This window comes from Delphinapterus leucas, chromosome 7 (assembly GCF_059928025.1).
Source record: "Delphinapterus leucas isolate spDelLeu-1000000601 "Yukka" chromosome 7, BTC_Dleu_Yukka2, whole genome shotgun sequence".
NCBI lineage: Eukaryota > Metazoa > Chordata > Mammalia > Artiodactyla > Monodontidae > Delphinapterus > Delphinapterus leucas.
In genome coordinates, this window is record NC_143135.1 from 2,846,250 (window position 1) to 2,865,058 (window position 18,809).

At 52.6% G+C, this 18,809-nt stretch overlaps 1 protein-coding gene across 1 annotated transcript in view; it reads left to right on the forward strand.

The window, feature by feature from the left end:
• Nucleotides 1–18,809, forward strand: part of LOC111183624 (SH3 and multiple ankyrin repeat domains protein 2) — a 276,054-nt gene that overhangs the window by 88,364 nt on the left and 168,881 nt on the right. The window contains exon 4 of the mRNA XM_089914214.1: nucleotides 15,482–15,685. Within this exon, the coding sequence (XP_089770340.1) occupies nucleotides 15,482–15,685 (204 nt within the window). The remainder of the gene's footprint in view (nucleotides 1–15,481; nucleotides 15,686–18,809) is intronic.

Sequence of the window (18,809 nt, forward strand, 5' to 3'; positions counted from 1 at the left end):
TTCTCAACCACTGCACCACCAGGGAAGCCCCAAGAGCTTTTATAGATGGAGCAAGAAACAGCACAGTCAGCTCTGACGGTCATCTTGACATTGGTCATGCCGTGGTCTGCTCAGTGTCGTCTTGACTGTTTTAAAGACAGTTAATGCTCACTTCCAGGATGGGTTTGTTCCCATTTCCTTGAGGCCAGTTCTCAGAATTGTGGCAGCTTATGTCACGGCTACAGTCTGGTCACCATGTAATTAAGTTCTTCCACCTGGTGGGTTTCCGTATCTAAAATAGCTCAAAGGACATGGCTCAGAATATTATCTCTAGCCCTTGAGGAGGAACTAAAGGTCCTTGACTTTGCTTAATGACTGAACTGTTATTATTTGGGCTCTTTTGACTGTTTTCCTTTGTTTCTGCATTTTCTCACCTCTCTGATTAAACCTATTGTTTGGCTAACGTTTTTTTTTTTTTTTCACAGACGAAAGGCAGGCAGAGGACATGGCGGGCGGGGGGGCGGGGGGAAAGGCCATAGGGTCCTGCTCCGTTTCACCTCCCCAGGTGGGGTCTGGACCTGCTTCTCCTGAGTGATTGCTGTTTCTGCATCTCAGTGGGACTGGAGTGTTGAACCGTGGATGGAGAGTCTCTGGTAGTACTGATACTCCTTTCAGGAAGGCTCCCCGGGGGCCCCCGCACGCGCCAATGAGCAGAGTCCCGGGTGGGTGGGTGGGTGGGTGTGCAGGCCACGCGGGGATGACAGGTGGGGTGGGCTCTGGAGTGTGGCAGGAGGGCCTTCCTTGTGCTTTGCTGGAGCATCGCAGAGGCACAAGGCGCTTACGGTGGGGTTGAGCTCTGGCAGCCGTCGGTAAACTTGGCCTTTTAAGCAAGATACACGAGGCAAAATCAATAGAAACTATATAGCTCTTGTGTGATTTCTATTTGGGAGCACAGCAAATGGGGAAGTGGGGACAGAGCTGGCACCAGGACCTTCACAGTCCCCTTTCCAAGCCTCCCCGAATGTCACATCACAAGGATGGCACAGAGGAAAACAGAAGGGGATGGGATCCCCCTGGGTGTGTACGGCATCCGCCCCCCACGCCCACCTCCACCCAGGGGTTGGCACCGAGTGGCTGCGGGGAAGCTGTCAGTCCACGTGTCTGCCCCCACGACCCGTCTGAGCCAGTTAACGGAGGTGCAGGAGCCTGGCCCACCTGGCAGAGGCTTCTGGAAGATGCCTTTTTGCTTTAATCGATGCTTCCATTTATTAGATAACTGCGTCTTCGAGTTTATTTCATTGAGGAAAGAGCATCTCAGCTGCTCTCCTGACCCCTCAGCCGCAATTTGTTTCTGTCCACCCGTTCCTCTCTCCCTCAAATTTCTCCCCGAGAGCAGCAGCCCGTAGCATCCCCGATCCCCGCCGCATCCTTCATCCCCACTGCATCCCCGCCTTGCCTGCCTCCCCGGCCCTGACGCCCACATCAGCTGACCGGAGTGCCCCCCACCCCACCCCAATCCATCAATTGCCTCCAGTCGGGCTGTCAGGGTTGCTCCATCCAAGTGGCCTTGGGTCCTCTGGCTCATCACTGAGAATCAAAGCAGAACTCCAAGAGCACAGAGGGCTCACTTCCTCCTCCTTCAGGGTTTTAAATCCTTATCCTGTTGCCGCAGACAACCGTCGTATTTGCTTTTTATATCTGAGGCTTCCCTGGTTTTTGAATATGAGGAGGACTTTGCCTGTCCTGTCCGTTTTTGAGCCCATCTCCTCCTACAGTAGCTGAGAATCCAGCCCCGACGGCTGGCCTCTCACTCTGCAAAGACCAGGAGGTGGGCATGTATCGTGAGAAAAGGTTCTGGAAGGCCTGTGCAGGAGTGGCTCGCCACGTTGAGAAGCTCTGTCGGAGCACACGGCTGGGCGCGTGTTCAGTCCATCACTCTGGGCCCCTCGGGAGGTGAGAGTCTCCTTCTGGGAGTTAATTGCAGCCTCTGAATTCCACTCCCAAAAGGTTTGTCGTTGACTGCCAAGGACGCACCTTTCCAGAGGGAATGTGGTGGGTTGGGTGGACCCTCTGCCATGTTCTCTGGACATCCAGGCACTGGGCGAATGGAGGGCAGGAGGCTCGGGCGGAGGAAGCGCAGGTTGGCCGAGCCTGGCCCCTGCAGACTGGCCCTCCCGGGCTCCCTCCTGCCTGGGTTTGTCTCACATTCAGACAGGATTCCTTCTCCTGGAATCCCTCCGCCGCTCCCTCATCCCTCCACCTCTACTCATGTCTCACGGCAACCAAGCTCGGCAAGGCCTCCCTGACCCTCCGGCTGGCGGGAGGTCCTGTTACCATGTCTGTCCAACGCCGTCCCAACCACGGTCACGCCTCCAGCTCGACCTCCCATCCGGGGCCTGGACCTCGTCTCTCCCTTGACATCTCCTCTGAAAGCTCAGAGGCCCCTCGACTCACATGGTCCGGAGCAGATGCCATGACCCTTTGCTTCTTCCCTCTGACCCCACAGCTGGCCCCACTGGTTTCCCTCTCTTGGCCAGTGGTTACATTAAAAAACCCAGCTCTGCTGAGGTGTGATTTACAAGCCGTGAAGCTCACGCATTTTAAGGGCCCCGTCCAATGGTTTTCAGTAAGTCTGCTGAGTTGCCCGGCCACCTCGGTCTGGACTCTTCCCATCACCACCTTGTGCCTGTTTGCATTTCCTCCTCGTCCCCACTTCTAGCCCCGACAGCCACTAATCGTGTTCTGTCTCCATGGAGCCCCCTCTTCTGCACCACCCACGTGAACAGGTCACATGCGGTGTGGCCTTCTTTCACCCAGTGTCATGGGAGTGAGGCTCATCCACGTCGTGACATCTGTCTGTTTTTTCCTTTTTATCACCGGGTAGTAGCCCATCGTGTGGCTGAATCCATTCCCCGGTTGATGGCCAGTTGGATTGTTCCCACTTTGGGCTGTGAAACTTCTCTGATTCTGTTGTCTGAGCCAGAACCCAGGAGTTATCCCGAGCATTCCATCGCCCCTCAACCAATCCACTCCCGAGTCCTGCCCTTTGACCTTCTGAATCCCTTTGCACCCGTGTCACTCTCTCCCCACCCCAGCCCTGTCTCTGCCATCTTCCTCCTGGACCAGGGGAGCTGCAGACCCCACTTCCCTCTCAGAAGTTTTCCACACAGTGCTAAAAGCAGTTGTTTTTAATGCGAACCCGGTTGCCTCTTTGTTGTAGACCACCCCCCATCCAGGAGTCTTACTGTTCTTAGAATAAGATCAAATGCACAAACTTATTTACAAAACAGAAATAGAGTCACAGATGTAGAAAATAAACTTATGGTTACCAAGGGGAAAGGGGGAGGGAGGGATAAATTGGGAGATTGGGGTTAACATATACACACTACTATATATAAAATAGATAATCAACAAGGACCTACTTTGTAGCACAGGGAACTCTACCCAATACTCTGTAGTCACCTATATGGGAAAAGAATCTAAAGTTTTTCTTTATTTTTGGCTGCGTTGGGTCTTCGTTGCTGCACGTGGGCTTTCTCTAGTTGCGGTGAGCAGGGGCTACTCTTCGCTGCGGTGCGCGGGCTTCTCATTGCGGTGGCTTCTCTTGTTGCGGAGCACAGGCTCTAGGCACGTGAGCTTCAGTAGTTGCGGCACGTGGGCTCATTAGCTGTGGCTCGCGGGCTCTAGAGCGCAGGAGTTGTGGCACACGGGCTTAGTTGCTCTGTGGCATGTGGGATCCTCCCGGACCAGGGATCGAACCCTGTTCCCTGCATTGGCAGGTGGATTCTTAACCACTGCGCCACCAGGGAAGTCCTGGGAAAAGAATGTAAAGAAGAGTGGGTATATGCATATGTATAAATGAATCACTTTGCTGTACGCCTGAATCTAACACAACGTTGTAAATCAACTATATGCCAATAAAAATTAATTAAAAAAGAGGATCAAATGCTAGACGTCTTATGAATTCATCTCAGCCCCCGCCTGCTGAGGTGACATCTGAGCTGAGCCTCAGGTGATGAGAGGTTGGCAAGGATCTCTGCCCAGAACATTCCGGGCAGAGGGTCGCAGGAGCGGCATGCCTGAGGTGGGAATGAACTTGGTTGGCAAGTCAGAGCAGCGGGGAAGGCCGAGGCCGCCGGCTGGGCGGGTGCACAGGGCGGAGGGCGGTGGGTAGGGGCTGAGGCGAGGGGGTGTGATTCCCCCTGAAGAACAGTGGGAGTTTTGGAAAGATTTGGCACAGAGCCTGTGACCTCGTTTATAGTTGAAAGGGGACCCTGGCTTCTCTCGGGGGAGGAGGGAAGGGCACAGAAGCAGGTAGGAGGCTCCTGCAGGAATCCAGGGGGTAGGGGGTGTTGGAGGCTGGGGCCAGGGGTGGCGGGAGAAGGTGGAGACGGGGACAGGTTCCTGATGACAAAGTCGAGGTCATCAGAGCACATGTGGCCCTTGCAGGAGATTGTGCTCTGGCCAAGCAAAGGGTCCTTAAGGGTGATTTGTATCAACACCCTGCCTGCGTCTTTGCAGTTTCTTAGCACAGGAACCAAAAAAGACTCCGTTTCTTTTAAAGATTGAGTTGTAATTCACATACCATACACTTTGCCCATTGAAAGTATACAATTCAGTGGATTTTTTAAAACATCTTTATTGGAGTATAATTGCTTTACAATGGTGTGTTAGTTTCTGCTTTATAACAAAGTGAATCAGTTATACATATACATATGTTCCCATATCTCTTCCCTCTTGCGTCTCCCTCCCTCCCACCCTCCCGATCCCATCCCTCTAGGTGGTCAGAAAGCACCGAGCTGATCTCCCTGTGCTATGCGGCTGCTTCCCACTCAGAGTGAAATAAGTCAGAAAGAGAAAAACAAATACCGTATGCTAACACATATATATGGAATCTAAGAAAAAAAAAATTCAGTGGATTTTAGTAAATTCATGGATGAGGGTACTCACCACCGCAGTCAATCTTAGAACATGTCATCACCCCAGAAGGAAACCCCGTACCTGTTAGCAGGGTGTCCCCATACCCTCCCCCGGCCCCTGGCGACCACCATCTGCTGTCTGTCTCGATGGATTTGCCTGTTGTGGACGTTCCATGTCAGCGGAATCAGGTGATGTGTGGCCTGGGAGGCAGCTCATATCTACTCACTCTTGTTGTCAGCTTCTCCTGTTGGAGGCAAGCCCATCCCCCCAGGTCTTCCCCTGAAAACAACGCTTATCCCATTGGTGCCTTATAAATGTCTCCATTAAATGGCCTCACGGGTCACCCAGTAGCCCAGGCAACGCAGAGGTGAGAAACTCTTGCATCAAAATGTTCTTTCGTCTTTTGTTCTGCCATTTTGTTTTCAGATTTTCCTGTCCCAGATTTTCCTTTCTCGCCTGCTTGTTTGCTGACCACAAGGAAACTTGTTTGGGATTTTAGACTTGATTAGAAAATTAGTTGTACATGACCCTGACTTGAGTGTACATCTTCTGCCCTAAAAAAGTCATCGACGAGGACTCAATGGGCAGAAGGTGATAACGGTGACAATGTTCTTCCTTCGGGAACTTGGTTTATGGCGGTGAAGTTTGGCCCAGGGCCGACTCTGGTTCAGCCAGGGAAGCCCCTAAGGGGCCGAGGAACGCCTTAGGTTCCAGATTGGTGTATCTTTTGTTCATTGAGAGAAAATTTGAAACATAGGAAAAATACAAAGAATAATATCCTATATACCAGCTTTATTGTTTATTATGTAGAATTGACAGTGGTTAACATTTTGTCTTTTTTCAATCACAGGGTTAAAGCGTTTCTGATAAAGCCCAAGTCTCCCTCACCCTCCTGCCCAGGCCCCTCTGCTCAGAGGCAGACACTGCCGTGATTCACTGTGAATTCCTCTCGTCCCTTTGCCTCTTTTTATATGTATCAGTGATGTCTGTATACTGTTGTGTTGTTGTGTAAAAATGAATATATATATACCTGGTATCACACTGGGCATGTCATTTATAACTTACGTTTTCCACTTGGTGTTATATTTTTAAGATTTGTCTTTATTTATTTTATGTATCCAATCATCCATCCATCCACTCATCCATCCATCCACCCATCCATCCATCCATCCATCCACTCATCCATCCAACCATCCATCCATCCATCCATCCATCCATCCACTCATCCATCCATCCACTCATCCATCCATCCACCCATCCATCCATCCACTCATCCATCCATCCATCCATCCATCCACTCATCCATCCATCCACTCATCCATCCATCCATCCATCCATCCATCCATCCACTCATCCATCCATCCATCCGTCCATCCATCCATCCACTCATCCATCCATCCACTCATCCATCCATCCACTCATCCATCCATCCATCCATCTGCCCTTTTGACATTACAGAAATACTTGTTTGGACCTTTGATCTCTACTTTCAGCAGCCCTGTTAATGTCCTTTGTAGTATGCATCTGGATCACGTTGAGGGGGTAAAAGCACGGAACCTTGTTATCTTGTGATTTCGTTCATTGCTTGGTAAAGCCAGAGAGAGCCAACCTCCCCACACCCTTTGACTCCCCTCTGCCTCCATTTTCTCTGTGATGTGGTGATAATCAGCCTCATTGTCCTTATTGTTTTTTGTTTTTTTGGCAAAGCAAGGTAATTATTTAATTTATTTATTTATTTATTTATTTTATTTTGCGGTACGCGGGCCTCTCACTGTGTGGCCTCTCCCGTTGCGGAGCACAGGCTCCGGACGTTCAGGCTCAGCGGCCATGGCTCATGGGCCCAGCCGCTCCGGGGCATGTGGGATCTTCCCGGACCGGGGCACGAACTTGCGTCCCCTGCATTGCCAGGCGGACTCTCAACCACTGCGCCACCAGGGAAGCCCCTCATTTTTTAAAAAAACTTAATTAATTTTAACATCATTATTAGAGTGTAATTGCTTTACAATGGTGTGTCAGTTTCTGCTTTATAACAAAGTGAATCAGTTATACATATACATATGTCCCCATATCTCTTCCCTCTGCATCTCCCTCCCTCCCACCCTCCCTATCCCACCCCTCTAGGTGGTCAGAAAGCACCGAGCTGATCTCCCTGTGCTACGCGGCTGCTTCCCACTAGCTATCTACTTTACGTTTGGTAGTGTATATATGTCCATGCCTCTCTCTCACTTTGTCCCAGCTTACCCTTCCCCCTCCCCATATCCTCAAGTCCATTCTCTAGTAGGTCTGTGTCTTTATTCCCATCTTGCCCCTAGGTTCTTCTGACCATTTTCTTTTCTTTCTTTTTTAGATTCCATATATATGTGTTAGCATACGGTATTTGTTTTTCTCTTTCTGACTTACTTCACTCTGTATGACAGACTCTAGGTCCATCCACCTCACTACAAATAACTCAATTTCGTTTCTTTTTATGGCTGAGTAATATTCCATTGTATATATGTGCCACATCTTTATCCGTTCATCTGTCGATGGACTCTTAGGTTGCTTCCATGCCCTGGCTACTGTAAAGAGAGCTGCAGTGAACATTGTGGTACATGACTCTTTTTGCATTATGGTTTTCTCAGGGTATATGCCCGGTAGTGGGATTGCTGGGTCGTGGGAAAGCTCAAGGGCCCTCCTGTGAAAGGCCCGCAAGAAAGTCAGGCCCCGAGTGTGCTGGTTACCATTCATGTACGGGGCAGCTTGCCAAAGGCTGAGAGGAGCTTTATTTTCATACGTATCATTAAGAAGCAAAAAGCCTATTTAACCAGCCCCAGCTTTGTGTGCTGTAAGGATTCCGTGCTGCGTCTTCCTGTTAGCTGTGAGGCTAACGCTCCATACACGAGAGTGGTCAGGCCAGCTCACGCGGTCTCAGTAGCCCAAGCGACACATGTCTGGCTTGGTGTGCTCTTCTGTTTAAGCTTGCTGTCAAAACCCACTTAAATCCTGTCGAGAAACTAATGCCTGGGTCTGGAATTATTACACATCCTGTCAAAAGCTTTGTAAATCCCATGTGGTGAGAATATTGTGGTTCAAAGGTCACCCTGGGGAAGAGCAGAGCTCTCCTCCTTCCCTGATGTCCTGGGCTGGTAAAATGATCCAGAAAGTGGCAATAAGAGGGCACGAGTCATCAGAAGTTAATTTTCTGCATTAGTGCCAAGGGTGAGGCTCTTTTCTAGCACCTTTGCTCTGTGGTTGCATTCCCTCCCGGTTCTGACCGTTCTGCCCACAGCCCTCCTTTCTGGGCGGACAGACAGGAGCTCTTAATTCCACTCGGTCCGCACAGCATCTGTCCCCATGTGATGTGGCCACCACCTCCCCTGTCTCCCTTTCTCTGCTTGGAATCCACTTCGTGGCCCCGCCTGGTGAACCCTCCCGATTTGCGGCTCCATCCTATGCAGTGGGACCAAGTTGAAACTCATCAGCCCTCTGGTCCATTCATTCCAGACCCGCCTCTGGCAGCTGCGTGACGTGGGGAGCAGTTCCTAGGGTTTACGGCGTTCCTCTTTGGGCTTGGGGCTGCTCGTACCTCCTCCAGGAGAGCTTAAGGAGAAGAGGGTGCGTTTGACGAGCTTTCTTTGCTGGGCTGGCGGGCGCACAGTGAGTGCTTTGTGTCTGCGGTCAGGACGATTTAATTCTCCCCCGCCTGCCCTTACCCACCTCCACTTACTGCTTCTAGGAGGACCTCTTTAGCCAGCATCATATCCTCTGCTTTGCTCTGAGCCTGCCTGAAACCGTGGGGACCAACAGAGGAAAGTGAACTCACCTCCAGGGAGGGTGTGAGTCTCTGACAGAGCCCAACTAGTGCCTCTCAGTGACTATGGCCTTGACAGCCGCAGAGGACCACTAGCTGGCCCCTTAAAGGTCACCAGGATGCACGGTCCACCCACCACTTCACCAAATCATCCGGGGCTGCTGTCAAGCGTTTATTCTTTGGAAAATGTTATTCCGATTGGAAAAACCCTAACCCTAATCCACAGCCACTTTGGCCTTTAGTGTTTAAACCTTCAGAAGCACTAGTGTGGTTCCTGGCCATCAGCTTCCTCAGGCCAGGCTGTCCTTCTCGGTCACAGTCACCCACTGTCTTCCCCGTTCCACATACATCCTTTCGTGTGTTACCCGCGCCAGCGTCTCCATGTTTTCCACCACAGGTGCAGCCTGGTGGGTGTTTGTCCATGGCAAAAAGCATTGTTTCATTTGGACGATTGCATTCGGAAACCACCCCCTCACAGTTCTGGGGGGCAGAGGTTGGCAGGTATGCAGATGGCACGTGAACAGCCGTTAGAGGCCAGCCACCCCTCGATGCACCTTTAAGTGACTCCTGGCAAGTTCTGTTTATCAAGGGCCTTTGAAATGCATCCCGAAAGAATTGAGGATGATGTGAAATGTGCTTCTTTTGCAATGAATGATGTGCTCAGAAACTGGGATTTCTTTCAGGATACCTTGCGTTCCTCCTGAATGCACTGGGGTCCGTGTTTCCAGCTCTGTATCCTGAACAGGTGAACGGGGGTGATGCAGGGGGCTCCCTCAGCACCACGACCCCTGAATGCTTTGTCAGGCCGCCCCCTCGTTCTTCTCGCCTTTTCTGGGAGGAAGTCAAGAGTGAGCTGGATTTAAGTCTCACCTGAGGACCATGAGTGAGCAGATGTGGCGGGGGAGGTGATCTGAATAGATGGTGTAATCCAACCCGTGTTGTTGTTGCTTCTTCCCTTGGCCTCCAGACAGCTCACTGTAACGACAGACATTTTACACAGTGTAATATTTACCATTCCTCAAGCTTTGTCTAGACACGTCTTACCCTTCTGACATCTTACAAAACAACCACTGTCATCATTTCTGTTTCGCAGGGCCCAGGACAGATTTGGAGAGCAATTTACTCTCTTACATAGAATTCTCTTGCCGTGTTTTTGTGAATCAGAACAGCCTGTCCAACTTCTGCCTGCTTCTGCTCCACGGGCCAGCCCCTCCGGTAGATACACGTGACCCCAAAGCACCAGGTTGTGTGACCCTCTGTGGATCCTGTGAGTTAGTTGGCCACACAGACACGGCCCAGTGTGGCCCTCTGTGTGTGGCAGAGGCTTGGCCGTGGTCACAGTGTGATGGGCTGCCTTGTGTCCCCGTAAAATTCATATGTTGGAGTCCTGACGCCCAGCACCTCAGAAGGTGACTGTATTTGGAGAAGAGGATCTTTAAAGAGATGGATAAGGTGAAACGAGGTCACTGGGGTGGGGCCCTAATCCCATAGGACTTGGTGTCCTTATAAGAAGAGGAGGTCAGGACACAGACGCACACAGAGGGACGACCCCACGAGGACACAGGGAGAAGACGGCCGTCTGCACGCTGAGGAGAGAGGCCTCAGGAGGACCCAGCCCTGCCCACACCTGAATCTCGGGTTCTAGCCTCCAGGACTGGAGACAGTACATGTCTGTTGTTTAAGCTCCCTGGCTGTGGTGTTTTGTTACAGTGGCCCAAGCTGACTCATACACACAGATCCAGGGTCTTGCGTGGTTCACCCAGGCTGGGCACCTGCCTCTCTCTGTCTCCAGGGCCAGGGTGCCTCCCCTTGAGTCCAGGTATTTCAGGGTTAGCCTCATGTCTTGCAGAATAGCTACAGCTCACGTTGGCCATGTAGGAGTTCTCTCAGTCTCTTCATTGTAGATTTCAGTTTGACCATGAGCTCTACCAGCGGAAGGGCCAGAGTATCGTGCGTGTTGACCGCACGCCGACCGCAGCTCTGCCCACTTTGGTGGTGTGTCTCTCCTCTCAGGATTCTTGGGTCATTCAAGGAGCTGATGAGGTCTCGGTGCACTTGGTGCAACGCGGGGCCCCCAGAAATGGTAGCTCCCCCCATCCTCTTCCTGATCACGTGTGGACCTTGCTTTACTGCCGGGTTCTGTCACCCAGGACGGTTCCACGTATGGAACTTTGTATTCAGTGCAGTTCAGTTCCAGTGACATCCACTGAGCTGCACGGACGTCAGGTATGGTTGTGCCAAGAACAGGACATAAGCCCTGTCGTCACGCAGCAGCTCAGAGGGCCAGGGAGTGCTCTCGCCAGCTGAATGCCGGTGGTGCCAGGAGCCGGGAGAGGGAGAGGGTGGGGGATGTGAATGGGTGCATCTTGGAGGAGGACGTAGATGGTTACCTGGGCTTGAACGTGCCTCCCTCGGGAGGATGCTGAAGCTGGCCTGCGGGCGTCCTCGGAGCTTCCTGGATGCCGGCTGCCCTCCTGTCATCCGGGCTGATGCCGGTCACAACCCCTTCTCTCTCTGTTAGAGTGTGCACGTCTCTGCGCCTCCCATTTCCAAACCACGCAGATCCCGTGTTGAGCGCTATGCTTGTCAGGACGTAAGCGAGAAGCACTCTGATGTGGGTCTTGGAGATGCCCTTACGTCCTCTCGCAAGTGTTCCGTGTCTTAAGCCACCCGGCGCCGGGCGGCCTTGAGATGCATCTGGATGTCCTGGCATTTGGGCTGTCGCAGCGGGAGATCAGTGAGTGACAGGTACCGACTCCTACCTGCGTGTCAGGAGAAAGGGAGGAGGAATACATGCGTGTCCCACCTCCCAGGAGACAAGAAATGCGGGTTGGAGAGGCTGTGACCTGCAGGCTGGACAGGAGGGAGCAGGGGGCAGCCGGATTAGCTTAAATGGTCCGTGGGCTGTGGGTTCAACTCGGGGAGCCCAGCGGTCAGCTCAGCTGGGAGACCAGAGAGAGGGTGAGTCCCTGACCCTGTGGGAGGACCCCGTGGGAGGTGTGAGTGCAGTTTCAGCTGGTAGACGAGATGGGGAGGGGACGGCCAGCTGGAAGCACAGGTGCACAGGTGCTGGAGGCTGGGGACACACGTGGCCTGGCTTTCCAGCGGACTGCCCGTGCATTGCTGGAGTGTGTGCGCGCGTGTTTGTCTGTGCATATGTGTGTGTGTCTGTGTGCGTATATGTGTTCGCATGTGTGTATGTACAGGTGTATATGTGTGTTTGTATTTGTGTGTCCTTACGCGTTTGTGTACACGCGTTTGTGTGTGTATGCGTGTGTGTGCCAGTGCACACGTGTGTGGGGTTGGGGCCAGGGCAGAGGTGGTACCGACAGGCAGGACGTGGGGAGTTATTGGCTTGAGAGGGGACCCTGGCGGCCGCTCAGGGAGTCAGGTTGTGTGGGCCCGAGGGGCATGGGGTGAGCTCGGTGCAGTGGCCGCTGGAGTGGCCTGGTGAGAAAGGCTTGGGGCTGCTGGGCTGCGGAGGTGGGACAGATGAGGACTCACACACCCGAGGTCATGGATTAATGCAGACCAGTCCACAAGCTGCGGGACAGGACGCTGTCAAGAGGTCCTCCTGGGTCTGTGGCATGGGAGGAGGGGCAGCCGCTGAGATTGGGGAGCAGGAGGGGAGGGGCAGGGGGGGACGATGGGGGCATCTGTTTGGGGGTTGAGTTGTTAGGTTGGTGTTATCACTTAGCCCACGCTGGAGCCACTCATCTGTCAGCTGGCGTCCAGGTCCCTGCGTCTCCCTGCTCGGTGAACTTGGGCTCGTGGTCAGCACCTTCCTTTGTGTCCAGGGTCCTGCCACCGGTCCACCACTGTCACCACTGCTGGCTGAGGAGCCTGTTCCAAGATTTTGTTAGTCTTGTGAATTCACACCAGGGTGAAAATCTTTGTTTGAAGTGCTTTGTTGTTCTTCGGGGGTTTTCTTTTGTCCATCCTCCCTGAAGCCCAGCTGTTAAGCAGAAGAAAGGACACCACGTCCGTGGTGCTCCCCTGCTTTTTCTGGGAGACACGTCCGCGGCTAATCCGCACAGCATCACATGCCTTGAGACCTGTGACGTTGTCTATTTTTCAAAGTATCTCGGAGCATAGCCTTTACTTCTTTGAAAAATGTTACTTAGCATCTCCCAAATAGTGTCCCTTGCTATGGAGGTGAAACTGCTTCTCCCTTGTAACTGTCAACGTCTAACATTGGGGCAGGTTGACAGGTCGTTGGAAAACCTGAACAAAGGCAGTATCTCCCTGGTCCACAGAGGACCTGAACGTAAGTATTCTCTTCTGTTTTCTCAGTGACTAGACGTCTGGTGTTTTATGATTTGTCCGCACTGAGGTGCCGCGTGCACAGAGAGGAAATGACGTGTCAGTTAAATAGCGAGGGCTTCAGAGCCGGGCCGATACAGCTTGGGTTCGGATTGAACCTCCACCATTTTCTAGACACGCGACCTTGGGGTAGTTACGTGAGTCTCGGAGGCTCAACTTCCTCATCTGGAAAATGGGAATAGTAATAACTGTTATTACATTGTATTTTAACATATAATTATATATTAATTATAGTTATTGATATAATAGTCACTATATCAATAATAACGATTATAATGGCGACAAGACTCTCCACTCGTGGTTGTGTCGAAGGTAAATGTAGTTAGCATAGTTTCTGGCACTTAGGAGTCAATACATGTCAGCCACGACTGTGTCACCTTCACGATCACTGTCATCACCATGATGTTCACTATCCCCGTCATCACCACCACCACATCACACCCCACGAGGCTTTGAGCTCCTTAAGGGGCAGGAACCCTTATCTTTTGGGGGGACACAATTCAACCCATAATGACATGTATTGTATATGTTCCGTCTGCTTCTTACAACTGCCCTGCAAGTTATGCAGTTACCATGGTTTTCATCACAGAAACAGGGGGACCCCTGGGTTGGTGAATTTGCCCAGGATCCCAAGGTTAGTGTATGCAGTTGGGTTGGAAATCCAAGCCTTTCTGACCTCCGAGCTCCTGCCGCTTCTAGAGCAGTTTCTCAGTGGCGCCCTCTTGGCGTTTTTTTTGGAGCAGGACATTTCTTCATTGTGCTGGGCTGGCCTGTGCGCGACTCAGCATCCCCAGCCCTGCCCCCTGAGTGGCAGTGGACGCCAGTCTCTGGGATCATCTACAGTCGCCACACAGATCCCCCGGGGGATGGTTTTCAGGCTGTGCTTTGCTCAGCACCCACTTGCTGGCAGGATCCTTTCTGCCGGCCGCAGGGAGGGAGCCTCAGGCCCGCTTTGGATGCTGGCCTCTAAGGGAACTTGAGTTCATGCATCCATGTAGCCGGAACCAGAGGCCGACAACGATTCTCAAAGCAGGAACTGGCGAGATATCCACGGCCCTACTTGGTCACCTCTGATACAGCTCCAGTGTTGCGTTGGGAGTTTCCAGACAGTCTTCTCATTCAGGCGAAGATGGCAGGGGTGCAGCTGGCAGTCACTGAAGCGAACAACCGGCCCCCACCCAGCCTCGCAGCCCCGAGAGGAGCTCTGAGCCTTACTCTTGAATTCAGTCTTTGCCATCGGAGAGGGACAGACGGCACATTCATGCCCGTGGGGTCAGGTTTCCCGGCAGTGGGATTCCGGGCTGCCTGTTCAACCAACCTGTTGTTGAGAGTAGGGGTATCCTCTTACCCAGCAGGGAGGAGCTCTCCCGAGGCAGAGGGTCAGGGAGATAGTAGGGCCTTTTGCATCCTTGGGCGAGCAAAATCCTCCTGCAGAGAATTGGTTCCAGCCTCATACGCAGTCAAACTTCGTCGTTTCTGAACGCTTTTACAGTGATTAAGCACATTTTTGAGCCCCTGCCGATGGCCGTGCAGTAGAATATAATTTTAATTCAATAAAAATTAGAAGTGATGGTCAGAAGGGGATTTGGCCTCACGTTTGTTTTCCTGGTTTATTGGCAGGTCTCACTGAAGGGACCTGGGAACGTGACCAAGTCGTGTCATTCTGGTTCTTAGCGTCTTCGCTCTGTTCTTGAAAAGTGTTCGTGGTTGGTTTGCAGGAACCGTCTGTACTATTTAGCTTTTTCAAAAATTAACTTTCACGGCAACTGATACGATTTCTAAATCAAATCATTCTTCATAATTGCCGTTCTTTATGGTTTGGGAGGGGCGGTGTCAGTGTTTTTGCAGCTGTTACGTTCAGAGTCAGGGGGTTGGGGCGCTTGTGCCCTGGGCTTTCCCATCAGTGAGCTTACGAGAGGAGACGTCCACCTGGGCCTGAGATGCCAAGAGAGAGCAATCGGGGTAAAAACGAAGCCACACTGTAATTCACTCGCGCCGTCGTCCTCAGTCTGTTTCCGAGACCAGCTACAGCAGCATCACCTTGAAACTTGTGAGAAATGCAGCTTCTGGGGCCCGACCCAGACCCGCTGGCTCAGACACTCTGCTTGGAGGGGGTGCGGGTTAACAGTCTGTGTTTAACAAGCAGGGAGGTTTGAGAAGCTCCGTACAAGTGAGGGAACTGCCCAGGGCAATAGGTGGTGGGGAGTGATGACCAGCAAACACAGCTGGTCCCAGAGATTGGAGCCAATGGTGAGAGCTGAGGCCAGAGAATCAGTGAGTCGATCTGAGCTTTTCCCCTTTTATATTTACCGAAGCAACAAGAAGGTCGTATTTTTCATCCAGAAAAGCCAGGGGGTCCAGAGCGCAGAGGAGCTCTCAGGATGGAATGGAAGCACCTTTGGCATCTCTGACCACGTGCCGGGGTGGCATCCTGCATCACTAACCAGGGGTCTCTGTCCTTCCGTGCAGAAGTGCATTCGATTTAACCCAGATGCGACGGTGTGGGTTGCGAAGCAGCGGATTCTGTGCTCGTTGAACCAGAGCCTGAAGGACGTCCTGAACTACGGGCTGTTCCAGCCGGCGAGCGACGGGCGAGACGGCAAGTTCTTGGATGAGGAACGGCTTCTGCGCGCGTACCCGCAGCCCGTGGGCAGGGGCATCCCCTCCCTGGAGGTACTGGTCACCGCCTCAGAGCCTGGGCGTGATGGTGGAGGGAGGACCTTCCCCCAGTTGCACATTTGCTTCGGACTCTGGGAAATCGCTCTTAGCTCAGGACGGTAGTGTGCATTCTCAAGGTCGCGGCAGATTTTGTCCTGATTTGCGGACCAGGGTGCAATTTTTAGCCATTTGTTTTCCTGCTGTGGATTGGATGAACTCGTTGGAGGGCCATCTTGGTGTGAGCGGACCATGGGTCTGACTCAGGCTTGCGTCACCTGGAGCTGTGAGCCCTGGGGACGCAGAATGGGGTTTGCTTCTACCTCCCTTGAATCTCCCCCGACACCCCGCCCTTGGGCTCAGGGTGGCCCGTGGCCATCCAGCTGTTGTCAGAAGCATGACTCCCGGGAATGACCTGTGGGTTCTTTGAGCCGCTGTGGCCAGTCACGTGCTCTTGGGCTGCCTCGTGAAGTGGTGGGTGCATACACCCGGCAAGCCTTACATCCACAGAATGTGTGTCCCCCGGCTCTGCCCTGGGGAGCCCGGGCTTGCTGCACCCTGAGTTTACGTATGGTATTTCCACATGGTATATTTTTATTTATTTATTTATTTTTTGCGGTACGCGGGCCTCTCACTGCTGTGGCCTCTCCCGTTGCGGAGCACAGGCTCCGGAAGCGCAGGCTCAGCGGCCATGGCTCACGGGCCCAGCCGCTCCGCGGCACGTGGGATCTTCCCGGACCGGGGCACGAACCCGTGTCCCCTGAATCGGCAGGCGGACTCGCAACCACTGCGCCACCAGGGAAGCCCCACATGGTATATTTTTAAATTAATTTTTAAGCAACTATACTCCAATAAAAACGAATAAAAAATTTTCATTGGCGCATAGTTGATTTACAATGTTGTGCTAGTTTCAGGTGCACAGCAAAGTGAATTAGTTATCCATCCACATACAGTCACTCTTTTCCAGGTTCATTTCCCATATAGGTCATTACAGAATATTGAGTAGAGCTCCCCGTGCTGTGCAGTAGGTCCTTATTGGTGATCTATTTTATATACAGTACTGCGTGTATGTCAATCCCAACCTCCCAGTTTATCCCTCCTCCCCCGCCCCACAACTATTAAGACAGCGACACAAGTAGGTGGAAATGTGGTCATTTCTACTGTGACCCCACACGTCACTATTATTATCAAGTGATCGCATTCGTTTCAGCTTAGTCAACAGTGAGAGCCTGTGAGTGTGGTGTCGTGGGTGGCATCTGGGCCCTCGAAGGGGGTTGGTCTGAAGTCAGAGACGTCCTGGAGCACGGCAGCCCCTCATCTGCACATTCCCAGGTCTGACAGTGACCTTGAAGCTGAGGTTCTGAGACCCCCAACATGTGTTGGACCAGGGAGAAGGGTTTCTGTCAGGAAAAGCTGGGATGCCCCTGGGGAGTCAAGTGGTTCCCTGTTCTGGCCTCAGTTTGCTCACCTGTGAACTGGGTGTCCATTGAAAAACCCCTTGTCGGGGGCCTGCTCACAACCTGCCCCTTTCTCGGCATGGCCCACGTGCATGGGACAGTCAAGGTTCTGGTCTGATGGAGCTTACACTCCTGTAGGAGATGACAGGCCAGGAACAGTAAACAAACAGCTCATTTGGGGGCTGATAATTTCTATAAAGACAGTAAAACAGGGCGAGAACAGGCAGTCCGGAGCCTACCCTTGATCGGAAAGTGTCTTGGAGGAGGCGACACGGGCCCGTCCCCCAGCCCCCGAGAACCGAACAAGAGGAGGCCTGGGAGAGCCCGGTGGGACCTGGGCAGTGCTGTGTCCTGCCTTTCAGGGCAGCCGGCACGCGTGTCCTTCTGCTGTCCCATCCAGGGACTCATGGCAGCCGAGGCTGAGAGGCGAGCACGTGAGCGTTCGTTGCCCCATGTGGATGGGTGGCCTGTGACATCAGGTGGACTTGGTCCAGTCCTGGTCACTGTGGGACCCTACATGCCACCCCACAGCCTCTCTGAGCCTCAGATTCCCAGGTTTGAAATCGGGGGGACATTACTACCATCTTCTTGGTGGCTGTGAGGCTCGGGTGAGCTATTCCTTGGGACAGTGATCTTAGCATAAGGCCTGGGAATGTGCGAGTGCCTGCATTGGTGGGTGCTGTAGCTGCTCCTGCCATCAGCTGTCATTGCCATGAAGGAGTCATTTACACGTGTGTTCATGCATCTCCTTGGATCGCCATCCTGCCAGGTGGTCCGCTGTGTGGGGCTGAGCCGGGCCTGGAGGTGGACACGCCAGGGGCAGCCTGGATCTGAGCTCTTTGCCTTGGATCGTGGCCGTAAAACACAGTTGGCTACGTATGAAACACAGAGAAAAGAGCAAGAAAAGGATGTGTGTTTCTGAGCCTACATCCCTCTAGCCACAAGCCGTAAACATTTATGACTGTGGAAATAGACATTCTCCTCCATGTGCCTCCTCCGTGTGTCCCCCTCCTGCCAAGAGATGTTATCGACCCCAGCATATTTCTTTTTATAACTGAAAAAGCACCCATTGACTTGAATTCCTACAGATCCGTCAAGTTAGCAAAGTCCGTTACATCCCCTCACGTCACTCTCAGTGGCTTCTGAAGCCTCAGAGCCGTGACGCATGAAGATAAGCAATAGGGAGTTTCACGGCCGTGCCCAGAATGTGCTGTCCTGGTTGAATCTAGAATCTGAGGGCTAGAGTCCTAAAACGGCCTGCGTCTCCTCCTGCCAGGTCAGTCCGAGAAGGCGGACACTTGCGACGGTGCACGTGATCCAGGAACTGGGTGCAGCCTGCGTTTCACGGGACTTTCTGATTTCACTGGTTTATTTTGGCACCTAAAAAAATAATCAAGTTTTGGTCTGTGGCACCAAAGAATTTTGTCTGTTGTGGGATTGCTCTTTTGTGTGGAGTGGAGGGGAGGAGATGATAAGGTGGTCGCTCTGGAAACTTCACATGGGATGAGACTTTCAGGGTTAGGTCACCCCCTGCTCTGCACCCTTTGTGTCATGCCTGTGCTTCTTTAAACTCCTCGGAGTGGGAGGGAATCAAGGGAAGTTGGGGAGGGAAGGGTAAGACAGCGTCTGCCCAGCACCGGTTCTGTGCCAGGAAGCTCACATTCAATCCTCGGGGCACCCTGGGA